Source organism: Lactuca virosa, chromosome 5 (genome assembly GCF_052849685.1).
Source record: "Lactuca virosa cultivar CGN04683 chromosome 5, Lactuca_virosa_CGN04683_v6, whole genome shotgun sequence".
Taxonomy (NCBI): Eukaryota; Viridiplantae; Streptophyta; class Magnoliopsida; order Asterales; family Asteraceae; genus Lactuca; species Lactuca virosa.
Window position 1 is genome coordinate 138992501 of NC_136430.1, and position 26369 is coordinate 139018869.

The 26369-nt window shown below is 33.5% G+C and overlaps 1 protein-coding gene and 1 pseudogene across 1 annotated transcript; one reads left to right on the top strand and one right to left on the bottom strand.

Annotated features, from left to right (window-relative positions):
• Positions 1-357: 357 nt before the first annotated feature.
• Positions 358-5957, bottom strand: LOC145111796 (uncharacterized; annotated as a pseudogene).
• Positions 5958-9107: 3150 nt separating this feature from the next.
• LOC145111798 (uncharacterized) lies at positions 9108-10070 on the top strand. Its single transcript, XM_079048047.1, has 3 exons — positions 9108-9272; positions 9353-9594; positions 9638-10070. Exons 1-3 carry the CDS (start codon positions 9108-9110, stop codon positions 10068-10070), a joined length of 840 nt encoding a protein of 279 aa, XP_078904173.1.
• The last annotated feature ends 16299 nt before the right edge of the window (positions 10071-26369 follow it).

Below are 26369 nucleotides of genomic sequence, written 5' to 3' on the forward strand. Positions count from 1 at the left end.
TTTCAAATCTAATAAATATATCACGTCACAACTCATCAACATCTATGTATGTATGTATGTATGCATGTATCATGTATGTATGTATATGTATGTATATCAGTATATGCAAAAAAGTATATCTAACCATTTTGAAACACAGTCTTCACAGAATATGGTGTTACAACACAACAATATTGGAGCTTGCATTTTTTCATGGAAAATAGTACACATGTCTCCTGCCTCACTTACATGGTAAGAAACCTTAAAAATATCAAAACAAAAAACATACAAAGTAAAGTAACATATATATATTTTTAAATAATTAATGATTTTGTAATTTAATACTTGTGCGAATGTTGTATATGATCCATAATGCATTTATTTTCGTGATAAAGCCTTCATTGCAGCATAGAAGGAACCAACCTACATGGGCAAAACAGGAAATACATTAATAATACCCATTTTCACAAAAAGACAGATGATTGATAATTATTGCCAATAATACCTTCTCCACTATTTAAATTTTATGAATACTAAATTATTAAAATATTTCACTAGAAAAGATGGTCTCACGGTCTCACAAAATTAGACCGTTTCACATGAACCTAATATATATATATATATATATATATATATATATATATATATATATATATATATATATATATATATACTTGGTTAATACTCGTGGAAACCACGGGAACAGAGTGACGACGGTGGATAATCCATCACCAAATGATCGTATATCAGCTGGTCTTACTAAAGCTCTGCATAAAGGACATGTTCTCTCTCTTTCAAATCTAATAAATACATCACATCACAACTTATCAACATCTATGTATGTATGTATGTATGCATGTATCATGTATGTATGTATATGTATGTATATCAGTATATGCAAAAAAGTATATCTAACCATTTTGAAACACAGTCTTCACAGAAGATGGTGTTACAATACAACAATATTGGAGCTTGCATTTTTTCTTGGAAAATAGCACACATGTCTCCTGCCTCACTTACATGGTAAGAAACCTTAAAAATATCAAAACAAAAAACATACAAAGTACAGTAACATATATATATTTTTAAATAATTAATGATTTTGTAATGTAATACTTGTGTGAATGTTGTATATGATCCATAATGCATTTCTTTTCGTGATAAAGCCTTCATTGCAGCATAGAAGGAACCAACCTACAGGGGCAAAACAGGAAATACATTAATAATACCCATTTTCACAAAAGACAGATGATTGATAATTATTGCCAATAATACCTTCTCCACTATTGATGTAAGCTTAAAAGTCAAATATAGCCCTGTGATCAAAGAAGAAAACAAGCTCCTGTATTCTTTGTTCAAAAAGAATTTGTACCAAGGTGGAGCAGGTAAAAACGCACGGTATAATAGAAGGGCATATTCGACCAAAGTAAACATTTGACCCTAAAATACCAAAAAATGTCATTAGAAAGTTTTAAAAATTAATTTGAAGTTATTTAAGTTACATGTCTACGAAAATTATGACCCCTGCCATTTTTATAGTACATAAGGAATACTAACTTTAAAGTCATTGCTGCATGTCGCACCATTGTATCTAAAGGCAATAAATTTTCATAAAGAATCATCAGATACTCATTTTACACATCATAAAATCTTTATTAAAGATGCAATAATGAAATAATTTTCATACCATTTACGATTATTATGAAAATGGCATGCCAGAATGGTGGGATCGCTTTTGGGGGTTAACAATGGAGAACTAAGATCATCGTTTTGATACCACTAGTATACTCCAATTACATGAAGCATAAGGATTATACTATAGCCTATGAGAACAGAAAGTTTTCTCTCCCTTTGTAAAATTCATCAATTATTACGCATAATGGGTGTGTTATAAATTATAATCATTTAGTATTACTGGTATTCATACCTTTAAAACTGTTTGCTTTCGAAGAATGTCATTTGACTTGTACATGAAAGCAGTTACATAGATTGTTACAAAGAAACCTAAAATCAGTCATGAATGAGTAATCAACAATGATTTTTGGAAAAGAACAGATAATTAAAGTAGAAAGTATATGGTTAGTTTCAGCTTTGAGTACCTTGCAAGTGTTGGCGAACGAACACGACAATTAAGAGTAAGGAGAACGGAAGAATCTGCTCAATCCACCTCGAAACTTGCTACAAGTCATACCTTTGTTGATTTGATGAATCATTGTTACTGTTACTATTACTCCCATTAGCTCCACTCCTACCATCCACAATTATGATTTTGAAGAAATATACTATTCCAACATTTTTGTGTGTTAAGTTGATTATCATCATGATGCTAATCATCTCAGTATTATTAACATTATTTGTTGCCTAAGTTCCTTATTTATTGTTTTCTCTTTGTTTCTTGTTCCATTTAACAAAGATAATATTTTAAATATTCATAAATTGAGTTTCACATAAATAATGTAGTAGAGCTAGAAACAGATTAATATCCAAAATTTGACCAAATTCTCATCTCCAATCTTTCTTCAATGTGGTAATCCCAATGCAAATATGTACCAAAAACTATTAGTAATGCTCATGAACCATGAAAAGTAAAAGAAAAAAACCTTTTGCTAAAAAAAAGTGGAGGTGCCCCTCAACGTTTAAGATCAAAGAACCATCTTTGGCTTCACGGTTAATATAGAAAGACATTTTGATTATATCCCTGGAACATGCAATCAACATAAAGACTTAGTTTATTTGAACTACAACATCCTAAACATACACGAACAGTAACACAAGCCCATGTTATTTAATAGTTTTGAAAGTAAATTGTATGAGAAAAAAAGTTCTCACATGCATTTTATCAAACATATAGAGTGCACCATCAATCCATCATATTCAAGTTTTCTATCAGCACATCCTGTACAATGGATTTTGAATATCATTTATTCCGCTAGGTTAAGAAGAAAGAACTAAGTGATGGATCAAACTAATACTCACATTTAGAATCAAGAAAAAACCAAAATAAACAATAAAATATAAGAAGACCAGATTAAATAACGGGCCTAGATAAACAGCAAATTGCAGAAGAAGAGCAATATCGATGTCGAGGATGACACATTTGAGTCAGAAGAAAAAGAGAATCATCAATTTGGGGGTAAATCGTAGACGGAGGTAGAAGCATACCATGAGTAACGATAAAGGATGCAAGAAGAGAAGGAAGCAACATCATTTACAATGGGGTTTGTTGCCAGTGGGTGGAGGACGAAGGGGATGCATCCAATTGTGGTGTATCTAGGGTTTTAGATCGAGAAAATGGGAAATATAAGAAGTCAACATATCAGATATCTATTTACAAGCAGAGTATATTGTTGATTGATTCCTGATTTTCAGCCCCAAAATTGGAGTGCAGGGACGAAGAAATAGGCAAATTGAATTGTGCTGATTTTGCTGAGTGGTGAGTAGTAACGACGAAATGGGTATTTCGGGAAATCAATTAGAAATTTGAGCGGAAAAATCGATTTTGGGGGGCTTGGAGAATGACACGTGGCAAAAATGTACTTATTTATTAGATTAGGGGATATATATATATATATATATATATATATATATATATATATATATATATATATATATATATATATATATATATATATATATATATATATATATATATAGAGAGAGAGAGAGAGAGAGAGAGAGAGAGGTAAGTTGAATTGAGAAAATAAAAAGGGTTGAGAATGGGAGAATCATTCTCAGCCACTCATTTATTATTGCCGCAAAAACCTCCGCCGTACGGCGGAAATTGGAAAAGAATACACATGTGTTTTCCAACAAAACATGTTTTCTTAAACTATGTTAATCATTACCTTAATATATACATTCGTTATTCATAAGTGAATAAAAATGAACCAAATTTTTGCTAGAGTACATTCGTTATTCACTTATGAATAATTCAGCTATCGTTATTCATAAGTGAATAAAAATGAACCAAATTTTTGCTAGAGTACATTCGTTATTCACTTATGAATAAAAATATGTAATTATTTTTTTTACAGTTTAAGTATCATTTATACTACTTATTCATATATGAATAACAAATTAACTGTAACAAAAATCTGATAAATGTTTTATTCATATATGAATATAAAATATGACGACAACTAATACACATTTTATCCATATATAAATAGAATATATATGACGAAAGATGATGTAAAAAATATATTTTAAGTAACAAAACTTTATTACGTGTCATATTCATATATAAACGATACTTAAACTATAAAAACAATTAAGCATACGTTTTATTCATAAGTGAATAACGAATGTACTGTAATAAAAATATGATAAATTTTAATTCACTTATGAATAACGAGAGCTGAAACTCTAAAAAAAAAATTATTTTATCTTAAAACTATATCAATATGGATGTCTATTTATAGAGAATAAAAAATTATGAATTTTGATATATTTGAAATAATTTTTTGATAAAAATGGCTTTCTAAAAATCAAAAAAACAAAAAAAACATGTTTTTGTGTATATTAAGGTAATGATTAGCATAGTTTAAGGAAACATTTTGGTTAGAAAACACATGTTTAGCCGTTATCCATTTCCGCCAGTACGCTAAAGTGTTTTGCTGCAAAATAAATGTTTGGCTGAGAATGATTCCCTCATTCTCAACCTTTTTTTTTCTTAATTAAACCCTCCCCTATATATATATATATATATATATATATATATATATATATATATATATATATATATATATATATATATATATATATATATATATATATATATATATATATATATATATATATATGTATAGAGAGAGAGAGAGAGCGAGAGAGAGAGCTAGGTTCAAATATTCTAACTAAATATAGTGTGGATGTAAGGATGATTGTGGACCAATCAAAAATTAAAAAATAATTAAATAAATAATAAATAATATAAGGATATAATAGTAATCTTTTATATATTAAATATGGAAATCATTTAATGGCAGTTCCTATAAAATCTTATAAATCGTATGAATCGGTCCTCCCGTCTCCAAAATTTTTACTCACCATCGAGCCCTAAATAAAGAGAGAAGGAAGGAACGTCCCCTGGTTTGATCGATGAATTTTATTGCCGCCGCCGGAAACTCTTGTCGCCACCGCCGGAATCCCTTGCCTGAATTCAATGTCTAGGGTTCATGTAATGGCTTGTTATGCTTGTCTGATTCTCTTTATGGTGAACCCGTTTACGTTTTCAACCCGTTTTCTCGGGATTATCTAGAGCTTTCGAAATCCAAGCAGTTTCAGGAACAGGAGGTGATGTTCGGATTCAGATTTCACCCAATTACAAACGAGAATGTTGTGAAGATTGTGTACTACAGAAACGAGCAAGGGAAACGGCGGGTCATCCGAAACAATAGGATTTACCCGAAATCGGAGGTTCAAATTCTCACAATTTCCTTGTTTCCTCTGCCATTAGCAATGCCCTCCACACCACCACTACTGCCCTCCTTATTAAGGTAATTTCTTCTTTGTTCTAGTTCAAACGAAACAGTGAGTTGTGACATTTTCAATTTCTTTTCATCTAATGATTTCTGAAGTTTGCTATTTTCTATGATATTGCATGTGATTTCATTTTTGAAGTGTTTGCTCTAATTTGTTTTTTTAACTAGAATATGCTTCAATGGCGATAACGAAATTGGTGCATCTGGTGTGTGAAGAAGCTCACTCAAACTTACTGTTCTTGAACCCTTTCTACCTTTTGATTCCATATCCAAACTGGTTTCTTCGTTGATTGTGAAAAGAAACCTCGGAGGGCCACATAAATTATGAAGCCTCATGAGTTCAAGATAGATGCTTTCTTCACCGAAACCCTTCAATGGAGGATCTTTTTGTATGGGCTCTTGTTGTTTTTCATGATTCTCACTCTCATCAAAAGAATGGTGTGTGTAATCATCATGATTCGGTTGATCTCTATGATGAAAACGATTATAACTCCTCATTAATAGCCCAAGTTTTTTCTCATGATTCTATGGAAGAAATTCTATTATGAAAGTCCTTCAGAACCTTGTTCAAAATGGGACGAAGTTTGACATTAGCACAATGCTTGAAGAAGCTGTCCACTATGTGAAGTTCTTGCAGCTTCAAATTAAGGTATATACACAGTTGTTAAGCTATGATAAACCATACTTCACTTTTTCCATATTAATTTACAGACATGGTGATCGAGGTGACTAATTTTTTCCTAACTTTATGTAGTTGCTAAGCTCAGATGACATGTGGGTCTAGGTTTTGAAGAGGAAAAAAAAGAAAACATGGAGGGACGATAGTATATTCTAGCAGAATGCATTCATACAGAATGCCATTGACATTTGTATTCTTACAGAATTGATTTGTTATTCATTAAGAATGTATTTTATTTTATTTTATTAGAATGGATTAACAACAATATTCTCTCAGAATGTATTAGTATTTTACCTTGATTTCAATATATCATTCTAAGAATGTAATATAAAAAATTGAACTTGTATCCAAATTTTTGTTATTCTTCAAGAAACTCATTAAATCAATATATGTATTATGTTAGAATGTGTATTCATTTATGGTTCAACCATATTTGTTATTTTTCAATATATTATTAAACATATTCTGTCAGAATATCCGAGAATTATGATCCTACAATCACATTTTTAAAATTAATAGAATCTATTATCCCTTAAAATATGCAATTTTCATTTTTTAAATTTATGTTAATTGACTAAAATACCCTTAAAATGAAATTAGATGATATTTTCTAATTATCTTTAATTTAATAATATGTATTATTTACTTTCTTAAAATAAATAAAATGATTGGCTCACAATGATTCCTACAACCAAACAATAATTAGTTAGAATAGAATAACCTAAGCCTATATATCATAGCCGGTGGTAAGGGGGGCAACCAGGGCCTGGTTTTGTAAGGGGCCCAATTTTTTTTTTTTAGTATATTCAATTGCAGCCCATTTGTATGTTTTAGCCCAAATCTTTTCTTAATCCACAAATATAGAAGCACGTCGGCACTCGGCAGCAAAGGCTTAGCAATTATTCTCAATTGACAATTAATTATTATTGATTAGTTTATTATTAGTGGTTTAGGTATCAATTCGATGCGGTAGAAGATAAGGAGAAACATTGAAATTGATCGTTCATAACTTCATATCAGGTAATTGTCTAATTGATTATTCACTTATTCAGATAATCAAATTAATAATTTTATTAGTTTATAATTGAATGATGATTGATGAGCAGTTGAACTTGAATCATTATAGAATAATTGAACTTGAATAATTCAATTAAGATTGAATGTTGTTTATGTGATTATTGATTGAATTTTGAAATTAAGTTGGAATAAAAAATCTGATTATATGATTTAATGTTGAAATTCTGTTGAAAATTGAAATTGTGATTATTATGATATTATCTAAAATCTGAAATTGTTTATTTGATTAAATGTTGAAATTTTGTTGAAATTTATTAGATGTTGAAATCAAATTATCAGATTATGTTTTTTGTATTTAGTTGAATATTGAAAGTTGAAAGTAATGAAATTGTAGTGATGAAGTCTAAACAACCATCCGGTAGTCAAAAACGTAAAAAGAGAAAACTAGAAGAAGAAAATAGAAAGGCCGACGCCGGTGCTCTAGATAAGTTTATTCATAGACAACGTATTGAAGAGCCTGTTGAAGAGCATGTTGAACACAAAAAAAATATAGAAGTAGAAGTAGAAGAGGCAGAAGAGCAAGAACCCGTTAAAGAGCTTGTTGATATATGTGATCCAAGAAGGTGGGAAAAACCTAATTATGAAGAGCTTAAACTTTTGGTTGAGAAAGGTCCTAAAAGAGATACTAGTATTATGTATGGTCCCTACGATAAATCTGGTAGACGATTTTCTGCAGCTTTATATACAAGAACTTTATCAAATTTGGAGAAGTGTGATAGAGAATGACTAGTATATTCGAAAGAGCTCGACAAGGTATTTTGTTTTTGTTGTAAAGTGTTTAGAAAAGGGATTTCTAAAGGTAAATTAGGTGACGAAGGTTATTCGGATTGGCACCATGTTACCAGTAGAGTTAAAGAGCACGAATTTTCCTTGGATCATCTCACAAATAGGAATAAGTGGTTTGATATGCGTAAAAGATTGAACTGGAATGAAACAATTGATAAAGTTCAATACGAGCAATTCAAGAAAGAAAGAGATTACTAGAAACAAGTCCTTTTGCGAATCATTGCAGTAGTGAAGTTTCTTGCTAAACATAATTTAGCATTCTGTGGATCAAACGAAAAGTTATATAAAAAAGGTAACTATAGATTGTATTTTTTTCCAATTCCAACAAATACTTTTTTGTTAATTATTATAATTGATTCCACTTCTTATTTGTTAAATATATTTAACAGGTAATAGAAATTTTTTGGGTATCATTGAAATGTTGGAAGAGTTTGACCCAGTTATCACAGAGCATGTGCGGCAGATCACAAATGACGAGATTCATGTGCATTATCTTGGGCACACGGTCCAAAACGAACTAATACTTTTGATAGCTCAAGAAATTAAAAAAGAACTTATCAAGACGATAAAGGAAGCAAATTACTACTCAATCATACTTGATTGTACTCCCGATTCAAGTCACCAAGAACAGATGGCTATAATAGTGAGGTATTTAAAGTTATCATATAATTTTGTTACTGTTGAGGAGTCCTTTTTAGGTTTTTTGAATGTTGATGATACCTCCGAAAAAATGACTATTTGATATTACACTTGAGGAGTTAAAGTCTTTTGGTCTTGATATTGATGATATGCGTGGTCAAGGCTATGATAATGGAGCAAACATGAAAGGAAAACACCAAGGAGTGCAAAAGAGATTTTTAGATATAAATCCTAGAGCATTTTACACTCCTTGTGGTTGCGATTCTCTTAATCTAACATAATGTGATATGGCTAACAAGTTTGTTAAAGGAAAGAACTTTTTTGGATTCATCTAACGCATTTATACTATCTTTGCAAACTCTACTAAGAGATGGGAAATCTTAAAAGATAATGTAAAAGCTTGGAGTCTTAAGTCATTGTGTCAAACTCATTGGGAAAGCCGAGTTGAGAGTGTAAATGCTATTAAAATGCAACTTCCTGACGTACGAGAAGCTTTACTTCAAGTTGGAGGAAAAGATAATGATGCTGCAATTGCAAGTGAAACAACTTCACGAGCAGAAAAAGAACTTGGTGACTTTGAATTTTTGGTATCAACTGTTATCTGGCATGAAGTGCTAAACCATGTGAATATTGTGAGTAAAAAGTTACAGTCAAAGGATATGCATCTTGATAATGCTATTACAGAAATAAACAAATTGATTGGTACTTCAAGGATTATAGAGAAACTGGTTTTTCAAAAGCGATTGATGAAGCTAAGGACATTGCTATTGAAATGAGTATTGATCCAATATTTCCACTAAAGCGTTTGATTGAAAGGAAAAAAAGGTTTGATGAGAGTTCAAGTAGAGAAGAAATTTCATTTACACCTGAAGAGAATTTCAGAGTTAATTATTTCTTATACATTGTTGATCAAGCTATTTCTTCTCTTGAGACAAGATTTGAACAATTCAAAGAGTATTACAAAGTATTTGGTTTTTTATTTCCACATAATTTGAAGGGAATTGAAGATAAAGATCTTAAGGCGCCTGAAAAAGCTCGAGTTTGAAGAAAGAGCGGATATTGATGCCGAGGAATTTTATACGGAGTTGAAATTATTTGAGACATTGGAAACCAATGAATTTAGCAACCCTATAGATGTTTTGAAGTTTTTGAAAGAACTTGATTATATCCCAAATGCAAGCATTGCATATAGAATATTGTTGACTATTATAGTAACGGTGACATATGCAGAAAGGAGTTTTTCTAAGTTGAAGTTATTGAAGTCTTACTTACGCTCCACAATGTCCCAAGAAAGACTTAGTGGTTTGGCGATGATATCTATCGAGAACGAAATCTTAGAGAGTATAGACTACGAAGATTTGCTCAACCAACTGCTATCAAAAACGTCAGGAGAGCTTCATGGATTGTCGGTTAACTGTTACGATATGTAATTATTCATTAAAATACTATGATTTTGCTATGTTTATTGCTATAAAGTTTATCGTCGTTTTAAAAAAATATTAGTTTATGTAATTTTAATTTGTTACACTTTAAGGTCTAGGGGCCTTTTTTTCGGGTTCGTCCTGGGCATTTGAATTCTCGGGACTGGCCCTGCTATATATATATATATATATATATATATATATATATATATATATATATATATATATATATATATATATATTGTTGTAAATAATTGGTGGATGACATAATAATTGGTGCATGGCAAATTTGTCAACATTTCTAACTAGTTACAATTATATGTTAGTAAAATTTGTAGTATAAATACCCCTTCATTGTAAAGAATGAAAGATACCAAAAGTTATAAGAGATATAACTTTCATATTTTCTCTAAATATTCTTTCTTCTCAATTAAAGTTCTTATCAAAGTTTACTTGTTTGGTTTGATTTATAGTTACATTAATTACGCTTAATTCATAACACGTTATCAGCACGAAAGCTCTAATCAAGGTTATTAAACAAGTGGAAAATCACATCTATCTTAATCAAGGTATGTATTACTTATTAAAAACACTATTAATTATAAAAATTTCAATCATATTAAAATAATAATAATACTAATGAATTAATGAAACTTATACATTATGGACATTATGGACTACTAACAATTTTTATTTCTTATACTAACATTTCTTTATGTATTCTAATTTTTATACTAACATTTACATTATGCAACTAATTTTTATTTATGCAAACTAACATTTACATTATGCAACTAACTTTTATTTATGCATACTAACATTTATATTATGCTACTAACTTTTATTTGTGCATACTAATATTTAAATTATATTTATTTATACATGTCAATGTTTATTTATATTTTAGATACTCTTAATAATTTTATTTAAACATTTACTAATATTTATTTATGTTTCTAATTAGTAAAGTTATGTATTAGTTATAAGTCTTATTATATGATTTATAAAATACATATACATATATACACAACGGGAATATATATGCAACGGTTATAAACAGCAAAAACAACGGCTATATTTTTTTTACCATAAATAAACATCTTTACCCTGCTTATTTTACCCACAACAAATATTTCTCTCTTCTATCAAATAAATCAATTTCAAGAAATCAAGCTTCAAGATGATTCATCCTTTTGTGATAATCATGACTATAATAGTCATGTTACTTTTCATCCCAATCCTTAACATCGAAGATAATATGAAATTTCATCTACTTTTAGGCTTGTATGCAATGTTAGCTTTACCGCTTCTTTTTTGTGCAATATTTATTGAAATAAATGGATTTTAATTTTAATTTTTATTTTGTTTAAAATTTATAGTTACATTATGTCCAACATTGCAAAGCTCGAGTTTGCAGCACTTGAAGTTAGTGAGAAAAACTATGTGTCATGGATGATAGATGTAAAAATGCATCTTGAATCCATGGGTATCTCAAATACTATATATGAATTTAATAATTGCTTGGCACAAGACAAAGCAAAAGCACAAGTTTTCCTTCGTAAGCATATTGATGAAATGTTGAGATTTGAATATCTTGATGTTACTGATCCAAGTATTCTCTGGAATCTTTTGAAAGAAAGATTTGATCATCAAAAGGAAGCTATACTTCCAAATGCTAGAGATGAATGAAGAACACTAAGGTTTCAAGACTTCAAGAAAGTAAATGAATACAACTCAGCTTTGTTCAGAATATGTTCACAACTCAAGTATTGTGGACAAGAGGTTACTGATGAAGATATGTTGGAGAAAACTTACTCAACATTTCATGCAACAAACATTACTTTAATGCAACAATATCGGATGCAAAAGTTCACAAGATATTCTGAACTGAATGCATGTCTGCTCGTTGCAGAGCAAAACAATGAACTCTTAATGAAAAACCATGAATCTCGTCCAACGGGATCAATAGCACTTCCTGAAGCAAATGCTACAAATATTGATGGTCATCGAAACAATACACGTTGACGAGGGCGAGGTCGTGGTCGAGGGCGAGACCGTGGCTATTTTAATCGAAACCAAAGCCATAATCAGAACCATAATTCTGGTCGTGGACAAGGTAATAATCGTGGTCGTGGCCAGAAAAGAAATAATTACCAATATTCACAAAGAAACAATGTCCACACACAAGATAAGGCCAAAGTGGCAAGGCATGACACTGGGACATCACAAAAATCTGATGGTTCATGTTATAGATGTGGTAGCACAGGCCATTGGTCAAGGACCTGTCGCACACCTGCACATCTTTGTCAACTTTATCAAGAGTCCATTAAAGGAAAAGGAAAATAAGCAAACCTCATTGATAATGTTGAATTCACTCAGCTAAATGTTGCTGATTTCTGTAATGACATGGAAGACATAAACTTAAAAAAAAATCTATTATTGTTCTAGTAAAACTGTTTTTCCTTCGTTTGTTTTTCATGTAATGTCTTTCCTACAATAAATGAGCTTTCTTTTTAATAATAATTATGATTATGTTTATTCACTTATTATTCCTTTTATATGTGAAGTTTAATATGAGTCCAACTGGAGCACAACACCAAGAAAAGATTGGAGATCTTTGTATAGCAGATAGTGGTAGTACACATACTATTATGAAATCAAAGAAATATTTTTCAGAATTAGTACCAACAAAAACAGTCATACATACAATATCAGGTCCTGCAGACTTGATAGAGGGAACCGGGAAAGCCCATTTTATATTACCAAATGGTACAAGCTTTTGTATAGAAAATGCCTTATTTTCTCCAAAGTCTAATAGAAACTTATTAAGTTTCAATGACATATATTTCAAAGGTTATAACACAAAAACTGTGACCATTGAAAATAAGAAATATATGTATATTATAGACAAAAACCATGTGCTTGGAAAACTACCAACACTTGATTCTGGTCTGTATTATACATATATACATATGATTGAATCAAATATGGTAGTAAAAGGAAAACATTGTGATCCTGGGACATTCAGTTTATGGCATGATAGGTTGGGCCACCCAGGATTAACAATGATGCGAAGGATAATTGAGAATACACAAGGGCATCCATTGAAGGACCAAAAGTTCCCTCAATCCAATAGCATAAAACCATGTACATCTTGTTCCCTTGGAAAGTTAATTATAAAACATTCTCCAATGAAAGTTGAAAGGGAGTCACCTAGATTTCTAGAAAGAATTCAAGGTGATATATGTGGACGGATTCACCCACCATCTGGACCATTTAGATACTTTATGGTCTTAATAGATGCATCCAACAAATGGTCTCATGTTTGCCTATTATCAACTCGTAATATGGCATTTGCAAAGTTTCTTGCCCAAATTATTAAATTAAGGGCACATTTCCCTGATTATACTATCAAAAGAGTGAGACTTGATAATGCTGGTGAATTTACTTCACAAGCATTTAATGACTATTGGATGTCTGTAGGAATTGTTGTTGAGCATCCAGTTGCTCATGTACACACACAAAATGGTTTAGCTGAATCACTGATTAAACGTCTCCAGCTAATAGCTAGACCATTGATAATGAGGACAAAACTTCCTGTTTCTGTTTGGGGCCATGCAATCTTACATGCTGGATCATTGATACGCATGAGACCAAGTTCATATCATGTATATTCTCCACTACAACTTGCTTTCGGTCAAGAGCCAAATATATCCCATTTGAGAATTTTTGGGTGTGCAGTATATGTCTCTATTGCACCACCTCAACGGACAAAAATGGGTCCTCAAAGAAGGTTGGGAATATATGTTGGTGTTGAGTCAGTCTCTATTATAAGATATCTTGAACCATTAACAGGTGATGTTTTCACAGCACGCCTAGCAAATTGTCAATTTGATGAGGCAAATTTCCCATCATTAGGTGGAGAAAAGAAGATTCTAGAAAAGGATGTGTCATGGCATGAGCCTACTTTATCATATCTTGACCCTCGCACAAAGCAATGTGACATGGAAGTTCAAAAGATAATGCATTTCCAAGAAATGGCAAATCAATTACCTGATGCATTTACTGACACAAAAAGGGTGACTAAATCATATATACCAGCTGTCAATGTTCCAGCTGGAATTGACATTCCACATGGACAATCTGATGATAAAGTCACTCAAGAGTCTAAAACACGCCTGAAGCGTGGAAGACCATTTGGTTCTAAGGATAAGAACCCACGAAAAAGAAGAGGAGCAGAAAATGCACTAGATCACGATGAAAGTGTTCCTGGAGAAACACGAATTATTCAAATTCCCCCAGGAAAGGAGGATGATGCATTAAATTATGGTCAGACAAATAGAATATGTGACCAAAATGAAACTGACAATATAGGTGTAATATTTTCTTATTCAGTTGCATGTGATATTATGAATGATAATCCCGAACCACAATCTGTCATTGAATGTCAAAGAAGAAATGATTGGGATAAATGGAAGGAAGCTATACAAGTTGAATTAAATTCTCTTAACAAGAGAAAGGTTTTTGGGAACATTATCCTCACACCTGAAGTTGTGAAACCATTAGGATATAGATGGATCTTCGTATGAAAAAGAAATGAGAAAGACGAAATTGTAAGATACAAGGCCAGGCTTGTTGCTCAAGGTTTCTCTCAAAGACCTGGAATTGATTATGAAGAAACTTATTCACCGGTAATGGATGCAACCACTTTCAGATATTTAATCAGCTTGGCAGTATCTAAAAATTTAGAGATGCGTCTTATGGATGTTGTTACAGCTTACTTGTATGGATCACTTGATAGTGATATCTATATGAAAATCCCTGAAGGATTTAAAATGCCTGAAGCGTTAAGTGCAAAACCCACAGAAATGTATTCTATAAAATTACAAAGATCTTTGTATGGGTTAAAGCAATCTGGGCGCATGTGGTACAATTGTTTAAGCGATTATTTGACAAGTAAAGGTTATAAAAATAACACTATTTGTCCATATGTATTTATTAAGAAAACAACATCTGGATATGTGATCATAGCAGTCTATGTTGATGATCTAAACATCATTGGAACGAATAAAGAAATCCTTGAAGTGATTGAACTTTTAAAGAAAGAATTTGAAATGAAAGATCTTGGAAAAACCAAATATTGTCTTGGTTTACAAATTGAGCATATGCCTACCGGAATACTTGTGCATCAATCAAATTACACAGAAAGAGTCTTGAAACGTTTCAATATGGAAAATGCAAATCCTTTAAGCACTCCAATGGTTTTTCCATGCGAAGAAAAAACGTTTCATTAAATATTGACAAGGATCCATTTCGTCCATGCGAAGAAAATGAAGAAGTCCTTGGTTCAGAAGTACCATATCTAAATGCAATTGGAGCTCTTATGTATCTTACCAATTGTACTAGACCTGACATTTCTTTCGCTGTAAACTTGCTAGCAAGATTTAGTTCAGCCCCAACAAAAAGACATTGGAATGGAATCAAACATATTTTTCGATACCTTCGAGGAACTAGTGATTTAGGGTTATTTTACCCTAACAATTCAAAACAAGGCTTGATTGGTTATGCAGATGCAGGTTATTTGTCTGATCCTCATAAAGCTAGATCTCAAACTGGATATGTATTCCTGAATGGAGGTACTGCAATTTCCTGGCGTTCTCAAAAGCAAACACTTGTTGCCACATCCTCAAATCATGCTGAAGTAATTGCACTAAATGAAGCTAGTAGAGAATGTACATGGTTAAGATCGATGACACGACTAGTTTTAACTTCATGTGGACTTGAAAAGGATATATGTCCAACTTTAATTTATGAAGATAACTCAGCATGTGTCACTCAAATGAAAGATGTATATATCAAGAGCGACAGGACAAAACATATACCTCCAAAGTTTTTTGAGTACACTCAAGAGCTTATAAAGAACCATCAAGTTGAAATCAAATATGTTCAATCCAGTAACAATGCATCAGACCTTTTTACGAAGGCACTTCCTACTGCAATCTTCAGGAAACATGTCCATGGCATCGGAATGCGACATGTGCATAGAATATAATGTGACGGATGTCTAAATAAGGGGGAGTCAACTATACACTGCACTCTTTTTCCCTTCGCTAAAGTTTTTTTTCCCACTGGGTTTTCTTTAGCAAGGTTTTTAATGAGGCAATACGTCAAAGTTGAATGCTAAAATGATGTCATCCAAGGGGGAGTGTTGTAAATAATTGGTGGTGTTGTAAATAATTGGTGGATGACGTAATAATTGGTGCATGACAAATTTGTCAACATTTCTAACTAGTTACAATTATATCTTAGTAAAATTTGTAGTATAAATATCCCTCCATTGTAAAGAATGAAAGACACCAAAAGTTATAAGAGATATAACTTTCATATTCTCTCTAAATATTCTTTCTTCTCAATTAAAGTTCTTATCAAAGTTTACTAGTTTGGTTTGATTTATAGTTACATTAATTACGTTTAATTCATAACATATATATATATATATATATATATATATATATATATATATATATATATATATATATATATATATATATATATATATATATATATATATAAACGAAAAGTCTTCTCCTTTGTGGAATAGGAAAAACACAATATTTGATTGAATAAGATTCTTGTCGAAATAATCCATTTCACTTTCACTCTCTAATGAGTTCATGTTTTCCGTCCACCTATGATTCTCATTTTATTGCATCCTTAAATTCGCCATACAAAATGCCATGTTAAACTACCATCAGCTTCTCCTTTTTCCATATTCAAAGATTGTGGATGATATTTTTCCTTTTATTTTGTCACGACGCATTGAAATATACAACAGTCAAAATCATTTCCATTGATTTTACAACCAACATAACTTATAAGAGTGGAGGGTGGGGACTTACCTATGTAAAAAAGTAGTTGGTAGTTAATATGTCAACATCACTTGTTGTCCAAGAGATAAACTTCCAAAACTTGGTTATCAAGGAGTGATGGCCACAAAATCGGTTTGTGGTAAAGTTGGTGCGATTCGCTTGAGTGGCCGTGAGGCACCCAAATGCATGGGGAACTCTGGTTTGGGTGCACGAGGACCCTCCAGAAGCTACAGGTTTCCACTTACATACAATGGGGGCCGACCCTGGGCCAACCCACAAAAGATGCATGAATACTTTTCACGTGAAAATGCACGAAGTTATTTTCTTTCTTGATATACGACAAATCACTTTTCAAAATGTGGAGAATTCACTATCATAAGAAATATTATTTTAAAATTTAAACTCCAATTATTTATATACACATACATTTTCTTAAGGCTAGGCCGGTGATGATGTGAAAGCAAAAATATTAACATAGGTAAATTACATCAATCATGTCATGTGCATATATTTCAAAACATATGTTTTCTTCCGAATTTCAAAAATTAATTCGGACCGTCTTTCGTTTGTTTAAAACTTACACGTTTTGTCCCTTATATGCATTTTTGTTGCGAATTATGTCAGATTTAAATGACCATAATGCCCTTTGATTGTTTATTTTTCAATTTATTTAATGCTATTATTATTTTAATTAAGAAATGAAAAGAAAAAAGATGACCCCACCCACCTTTTTAAAACTCTTATCCAATTCCCTTCCTTTCTCTATCTCTTTCTTTTCTTCGGATACCATCAACAACAATATTCACCACCATCGCTGCATATGTGAACCACCACCGGAAACACTCTATCTCCTTCGGTGTGCTGCTGTCACCTACCACCATCTCACATCTACGTCTCAAACCCTAAAAAACCACTTGAATCTATATCTACGTTGCCATCAAAATCTTCACAGTCCACAAAAGTCTTACCTTATTTGGATCTTTCATGTGGGTGGTGACTGTCATCTCATCGGAAAAGGTGACCTGACCATACCAAAGAAACTATTAACTCACACGCCTTGTGTAACGACCACAAAATTTCCCGAAAATTTTAAACTTTTAAAACATACTTAAAACCATCATTGTTTACAAATTGTTTTCAAAATAAGTTCAACATTAGAGAAATCCCAAAATTGTGAAATAAAAACATGAGGAGGTGCACGATCACGCCCTCGCCTTCCTGCGATCCTCGGAAATACCTGAAACAAAATCCAAAACTGTAAGCCTAAAGCTTAGTGAGTTCCCCCCCCCCCCCCCCCCCCCCCGCAAAAAAAATACCAGCACACAACAAAACCAGAACAATACAATAAACAAGATGCATATAGAGCCTTCAGCCTAACTGGAACGCCCCACTGGCCTTCAGTCTAACTGGTATGCTCTCCGGGCCTTCGGTCTGACTGGTACGCCACCTTCGGCCTTCAGTATCTCCGGGACGCCCTGGGTCTGTTGGCATTCAGCACAAAGCATGACCGCCTCAACCCAACCATACATAACATAACAACAAATATCATATCATGTACTAGCTAGCATGCACAATCAGTCAAACAGATCTAACAGATCCCTACACATAGAATCAGACAATAACTAAGGTAACAATCCAATGGGACGGCGTTGGTGCCTTCGACCCAGTAAGTATAGTGAGGAAATCTCACCTCACAAGCACCGCTGACTGATAAGATCCAACTCCCAAATCTCAGCTCCTGACTCAAATGCCTACAACCACCATGTGACCAGTTCCATCAAACTCCGAAATACCCAAAATGCCCTCAAAAGTCAAACTTGGTCAACCATGGTCAAAGTCAAAATCAACAGTCAAGGTCAACAATCCATGTTGACCCAACTCGTCGAGTGCACCTACCAACTCGTCAAGTTCCTACAATATTTAGAGAATCGGGAAAACCCTAGCCAACTAGCCGAGTTGGGGGGAAAACTCACCGAGTTTTCCCAGCTTAACACATTCAGTCCTTTTTCATCAAATCTAACGCTTTAAAATGTAGATCTGATACCCAAGGGCTGGAAAACCACGTAAAGTTGCTAACTTTACGTCCATGCATGTCACAAAGAGGCTCCAAAACTCAAGGAAGGCTTAATAAGGGACCTAAATCATAAAGGAGGCCTATAACTTGATAAAGCTTGAAACTTTAAGTCCAATGAGGCCACAAAACATCCAGATCTAAAGTGATAACTTCATGAAATATTCAACCCATGAGCAAACCCAAAAAATGAGCCAAATATGACAATAAACTTCCAAGGAAGAGATCTAAGTAATGGATAAGCAAGTTGTCGACTTTTTACCTCAAAAGAACTGCAATACTCAAAGAGTTTCTGGATCAGAAGCCATATTTCAATCTAGACACTTCCAACCTCAAGTTCCTTCAAAAGAACACCATAGGACCAACTCTTCAAGATCACAGACTCAATGTGGGAGAGGATGCATGAAAATTAGGGTTTCTGGAGAGATCGAGGAGGAAAATAGGGAGACATTCATGGGACTTAAGGCCTTTCACTAGGGTGAAACACCCTAAAAATTACGGTTTCATAATCAGTCACCAACTTGTCGAGTTGGTCCAAAAAGATGTGCGAACCAAGGCCTTTCAACACGTCGAGTTGAGGCTATCTACTCCACGAGTTCCAATGGAATCTTGTCTTTTGAATAAAATTCTCATACCTGGAAATCGGGATCTTACAACTCCCCCCACTTGAACTAGGCTTCGTCCTCGAAGCCTGCTGCGGTGAACAAATCCGAATAATGCTCCTGCATCTCGGCCTCCGGCTCCCAGGTCGATTCATATCCCCTCCGATGCTGCCACTGTACCTTTACCAAAGGTACCTCCTTGCTACGAATGACCTTTACCTTCCTTTCCAGAACAGCTACCGACCTCTAGACATAGTTTAGGTGCTCATCTATCTGAATGTCATCCAATTATACCACTGCATCCTCGTCCAGTACGAACTTTCGCAACTGTGAATCGTGGAAAGTGTTATGAATCTAACTGAGCTCCTCCGAAAGATCCAATATATACGCAAACTTTCCAACCCTGGCAACAATCCGGAATGGTCCGATATATCGGGGGCCCAATTTCCCCCTATTCCTGAAGCGAATCAAACCTTTCCAAGGTGAGACCTTAGCAACACCTTGTCTCCGACTTGAAACTCCAACTCAGATCGGCGCCGGTCGGTATAACTTTTCTGCCGACTATGAGCAGTCTGCAACCTATGGCTAATCTGCCGAATCATCTCTGTAGTATGCAGAACCACCTCGGTCCGACCCATGACCATGTGACTGTTGGAATAGTGTCCAAGGTCATTAACTATTGCTAATATTTCTAATAATAGCAGGGTCCTTTTTGGTTGCCCTCAAGACCCAAATTGAGTAGAATAAATAAAGGAGAAATTGGTTTATTAATTATTATGGTTAATAATTAATTAGAAACTAATTGGAAATATATTTTGGGAATTAATTAACAGTTTAGTTAATTAAAGGGTTGAATGTTCATTAATCGATAGTTGGTTAATCAGGAATGTTCCAGAACCTTATGGAATTAGGGTTGGATGAAAATCACTCCATCCCACATGGGAAAGGAGTGAAATTTCGTGGTTATGCTCCCATCCCACATGGGAAGGAGTACTAAACCTAAGGAGGCATCCAAGGCTATAAATAGGGCCTTAGGGATTTCATTCCTCCTTGCACCTTGGCTTGAAGTTTCGCCATCCCTTCTTCCTCCCCCTCTTAGGGACGATTTCTAACCCCTTTGGGTTTGTGAAATTGACCCTTCTCCTAGTTATTTTTATTCCACTCTTTGGTGTCATTGGGTGTGATACCATTAGAGGGATTCTGGTTTGGATCCTTTCATCCAAGCAACTTCATGGAGGTTCAAGATCTCAAGCATGGAGATCAAGGGCTACATAAGAGGTATGTTTTCTTACTTATGTGTTAGTTTTCTAGGGTTGATGTAATTAGCATGAAGCCATAGATCCATAGGTTGCATGTACACTTAGGTATATCGTTGTTTCGATTTTTCCGCTACCTAGTTTTAGAGTGTATTTGATGCGTAGAAAACCCAACAGTGGTATCAGAGCCATTGGTTCATGGTTATGTTCACCCTAGATCCATGTTTTCTGTAAAACTTTGTTTGAAATTGAATGGTAGAAGGATTATTGAAAAATTCGTAATTGATAATACCTTAGTCGCAGCTCACGACGTGAGAGCTTAGAGCTTACGACGTGAGCTCAGCAGAATTAGAGTTTTCAGATTTTTTCCATTTTTTAAATATGAAGCTTTATCAAATATGGATAATTACCAAATTTTAAAATGTTTTAAATCTGGAAATTGATAAATATTATTTAAATGTTTTATTTGAATTTGAATATTTATTAATAGATAAATATTGTTTAAATATGTTTATTTGAATTTGAATATTTATGTGTTTATTTGAATTTGAATATTTATCTATTATTTAAATAGTGAATTTAAATATTTAATATTATTTATAAAAGAGATTTATAAATTTGAATATTACCCCCTTCTGATTTATTAATTGTTACATTGCGTCCTCGCAATTAATTAGAATTAATAATAGACAACTAAATTTAAAGAGTTTTAAATTTACCCCTTATATTTATATATATTAGAATTGTGTCTATTATATGTATAAGAAAGTTACAACATGCGCCCTCGCGTGTTTAAATATTGACATTGTCAGTCTTACATCGACTAGGCTCACCCGTTCTAATGTAGGGGTTTAAGGAGGTCTTTTTGATTCCTAATGAGGTCGGTTTTTAATATGCTTCGCGCTTACCACCCTCACCGCCCAATTGCATTTTGTGAATGGAGTTACCGAAAGGGTTTGATAGTGATAATGGTCAATCTAAAAGTATTTTAAATACAAGTATAAAACAAAATCCCGTTTTATTAATAGAATGTGAGTTTATATTATCCATGAAAATTGCAAATTCTCTTTATATTCTGTTGATGGAGCTCGTGTGGTTAACCGGCACATCAATATAGGGTATAGTTGAGAATGATATGGAACTCGCAAGAGTCGGGGACCATGCGATTTTGCAAGGTTAATTCTCAATCTATTTAATGTGAATTTTATGTTATCCATAAAAGTTGCACATTCTCTTTATAACTTGTTGATGGAGCTCGCGTGGTTAACCGGCACGTCAATTGGAGAGTATAAGTAGAGAATGATGTGGAACTCGCGAATCTCAAGCGTAACTTGAGCCGGGGACCATGCGGTTTTGTATGGTCGATTCACCATCTGTTCAATGATCCGCGGCGGACCCGTCATTGAATTTGAGATGAACATAATTCGAGATTAACATGCCATTGATAGTCAATGAATCTCAAAGATCTAGGAATTTCGTGGTGATCGAAATTGGCAAAAGGCTTTGCCTACCTAAATAACTTTATGGTGTGTTTACGGCATCCCTTTACACATCATGGAGCCAAATATTGATCCTAGCCTTATAAAATAATTTTATTTAGGGTGATTATTTTCTAAGGATAAGTAAAACAAACTATAATGGAATTTGTTATTGAATGATGTCTATAACCTTATCCACTAAAATCTACTGCTATAAAACCTTTGAAAGGATTAGCTATGAGGATGATCAATCTTGTCAAATTCATAGTTTGGGAGTAGTTCTCATAAACGAAAAGAAAGATCATGCCTTTGTTAAAGCTATTCCTTGGTTACTTCAAACATTGCATTCTAAAGTGTTAGAAAGAGCAATTGTCAAATGTACGTTGTAAAATGACATATTGAAGTAAAATGGAATTTCCTTGAGTTAGGAGTTGACTAGGATTAATCGACTAGCTGACATGTACATATAATCAATTCATTTTGATTTTGATATGAACAACTTGGAATGACCATGAAGGAGTTGTGGAGCATGTTAAAGTTTCCTTTTGGAATTAACATGGCAGTCATAGAAACTCAAACTTCAAAACACTCCCATATTTTACTATCATTAATAGAAGTGTCAAGAAGAAGAAAGTCAATTGCACACGGTTTAAAAGGCGATTAGTGTGGGTATACCTAATCTAGGCCCTAATACCTAGGACAAAGGAAGACTTATTCTAAGACATGTTCTGATAGTTGCTGGTTTCCATAACAAGAAAAGGACTAAGAAATCAAACTTGCCCAAATGTATATTTGAGGTGAAAGGACTGGAACATGAAGAAGTTAAATTTGATCATGGATCACGAGCCCGTGCTACTTTCCATTGGATCAAAAGACAACTAGTTCTTTCATGTTTGTTATTCAAAAAAATATATGAATTTATAATGCCATCAAAACATTACTTCTAAACCTTGAGTATTTTACTGAGGATTAGTACTGACATTTGCAAGAATGTGCAGTTACTAAAATGAAGTAAGAAGACTAGAACATGGAGAAGATAATTTGATCATGAATGCCAAGCCCTTGCTACATTCATGGGATCAAATGACAATTCTCCTCAAGAGTTTAGTCTATGGTAATATAACTAAAAATTTTTTATACTATAATTCATGAGATAGTTCTGACTTATTTAAATGTAGAGCATTCTAACATGTTAAAAGAAAGTCATGAAATCTATGAAGCTAGTATAGTAGCAATCGTTCAAAATTGATTCGAACATTTAAATAAGGTGTATTATTGTGAATATCTGTTGATGTTAGTTCAACTAATGGATCGTTCAGAATGACCACAATATGTACTGATTCAAATACATCCAAAGTTTTGGGTGAAATGTATTTGTGGAATCATAGTCTTGGATACATAAACGAGAAATGCATTACCAAGTATCCAGTTGGATCGGATTTTGGATATCATTTGACCTCGAGTCTCTTGATAAATGCAAATCTTGTTTATCAAGATAGATGATGAATGTTTCACTGGTTGATGTGAGTATCTGTTGGAATTAGTTTACACTAATGGACCGTTCAGATTAATCGCAATACATGGTGATACCAACTTCGTATGAATGTGAGTCTGAAACCTTTCAGGTGTTCAGAGCTCTCATAAAGTGAAGTTGAGAATCAATTGGGCAATAGGATGAGACACTCATAGTGAGAATCTCAGTGCAAACTTTATCGATCATCTAAGTAATTATGAAAGAGTTTCATGATCTGTCTCCTCCCAAAACACTGCCACTAGGAAGTGTTAGTTGGATAGAGAAACAAATCGTTCATTGATTTTGTACTAGATGAGTCGCACTGTGTTTGCTGACAATTCGTGGATTGTACCATGAATAGTGTTACAAGAAGTCCTTTGGTCTTGTGCCATCTAAGTAGGTTCTTGAAACACTCTATGGTATGTGAAGTGGGATTCTATCCTCACTGCCATATATGGAAGTCTACGATTATGAGGCTTACACTCGTCGTGAAGCGCTCGACAATCTAGGACTTTGATTAAAGATGTGATATCTCGTTGGAGAGCCCATCAAGCATTTTGGATAAATGTTTAACAACCTTCTGAGAACAAAGTGTATGTTGCTCAAAGGGTAGTCTTCCAAGAGAGGGAGCTGATTTCCAAAAGGGCTAGTGGGAGCCACATTGATCTTGATAAGATTCAAGAGTCAACCAACGAAGAGCCTAAAGTTGGACATAACATTCATTTTGGAATTAAAAGAGCTATTAAGGAAATTGACATATTTCCATTTTTCCTTATAGATCTGATAGAAGACGTCATGGACCTAGTTATATAAGAGTTTATATTGCTAAGGTATTTGAGTCACTGGTAGATAGCAATTAGAGTGTACCAGCTATCGGAAGCTATGGTAGGCCCTAAAGGCAACAATATAGAAAGAGGAATTGGAAAGCGAGATTCAATCCATGTATGTTGAAACTTGGTAGATCAAGCACTTGACCTTAACCATTAGGTATAAGTGGATCTTCAAGAAGAGACATATATGGATAGGAACAAACACATAATCAAACCAAGAAAGGTTGTGAAGGATGTGTAAGCTTAACAAGTTCATTTATGGACCGAAATAAGCATGTCGCAAGATGGATCATTATTTCAGTAAGAAATTTCAAAGAGTTTGAATTTCGAGAAATAAAGATAAGCCATATATATATGTCAAAGCTAGTGGGAGTAATTGGATTCTTTGTTTCAATGAGAAATTTTAAGGAGTTTGAATTTCGAGAAACATAGATAAGCCATATATATGTCAGTGCTAGTGGGAGCACTGTAGTCACCCTTGTATTGTACATAGATAGTGTATGATTCATAAGAAAACATATTCTAACTTAGCAAGTGTAAAATCTTGGCTTGATATGAGAACTGTTTCGCTATGATATACATGGGAGATACAAAACACGTACATAATAAGGATCTATGGAGATAGATCAAAGTGATTCATTGGATTAAGCCAAAGTACATTGAATGTTGAGAAAACTCAACATGCAGAACTCAAAAAGGAGTTTAGGCTGGCATGACATTGAGCAATGCTAATGTCCTAGTTCTACTATTGAGCTAAAGCAAATGAGTCGTGTCCCACATGCTTCTGCTATGGGATCGATCATAAATGCCATGACATGTACTTGATCCAATGACTCGTATGCCTTGAGCATGACAATTTTGATTAGATCAATTTGGCAAGAATCAATGAATCAAGATCAAGAACATTCTTAAGTGACCTTGGAGGATAGAAGAGATGATCTTGATAGTATGGAAGAGATCATTGTAAGAGTGACATTGATGCTAAGTTCCGCACTAATAAAGGCAATTCCGTTCGCAGTCGGAATTCGTGCTTTTACTGAATGGTGATATATTAGCTTGAAAGAGTACCAGGTAATACACCATAGTGGATTTAACATACTTAGAGTATATTGCAGTTGGTTAGTGGACAATGTGACTGAAAGCGATTCATTAGTGACATCTTTGTTGAAATTCAATCATTGATGGTCCTTATGAAGTTTCTTGTGACTTTGGGTGAACTTACCTCGAGTATGGATCCCAAGTCACACGAGCTCACATGAAACATACTTAAGTACCAACATATTTGATAGTGAGTCAAATGTAAAGACATCATAGTCAATGATTCATATCGAAAGATAATCTTGTCGACCCATTCCATAAGTCGATGTCATTGACCATGTCTGACAGTCAGAAAAAGTCGAGAGGCATTAGATTTGCAAATGAATTGGCTTAAACACTCTTAGTTTGGTTTGTTTTAAGACCCGAGAACTTTAAGCAGTATAAGTTTTAATTTGATTTGGCGATTATTAAGTGGTGATCTTAATATATGATGGATTTCGGTCATTTCAATTAGCCTATCACTACGTTCTCACTTTTGCATGTTTGGAACCCACTTCCCGAGTATTAATTTACTCAAACGTCCACAGTCGGTCATACTCTTGGAAGTAAGTAGTGATTCAAGACTGTCATGAGTATTAGTGGATTGTCCAT

What these genes read in the sequence shown, in the direction of transcription:
- LOC145111798 (XM_079048047.1), top strand. Translation starts at nt 9,108, where the DNA reads ATGCAACTTCCTGACGTACGAGAAGCTTTACTTCAAGTTGGAGGAAAA. An exon ending in TGCTAAACCATGTGAATATT is followed by an intron (nt 9,273 to 9,352) that starts GTGAGTAAAAAG and finishes TGGTACTTCAAG; the next exon opens with GATTATAGAGAAACTGGTTT. An exon ending in AGATTTGAACAATTCAAAGA is followed by an intron (nt 9,595 to 9,637) that starts GTATTACAAAGT and finishes CATAATTTGAAG; the next exon opens with GGAATTGAAGATAAAGATCT.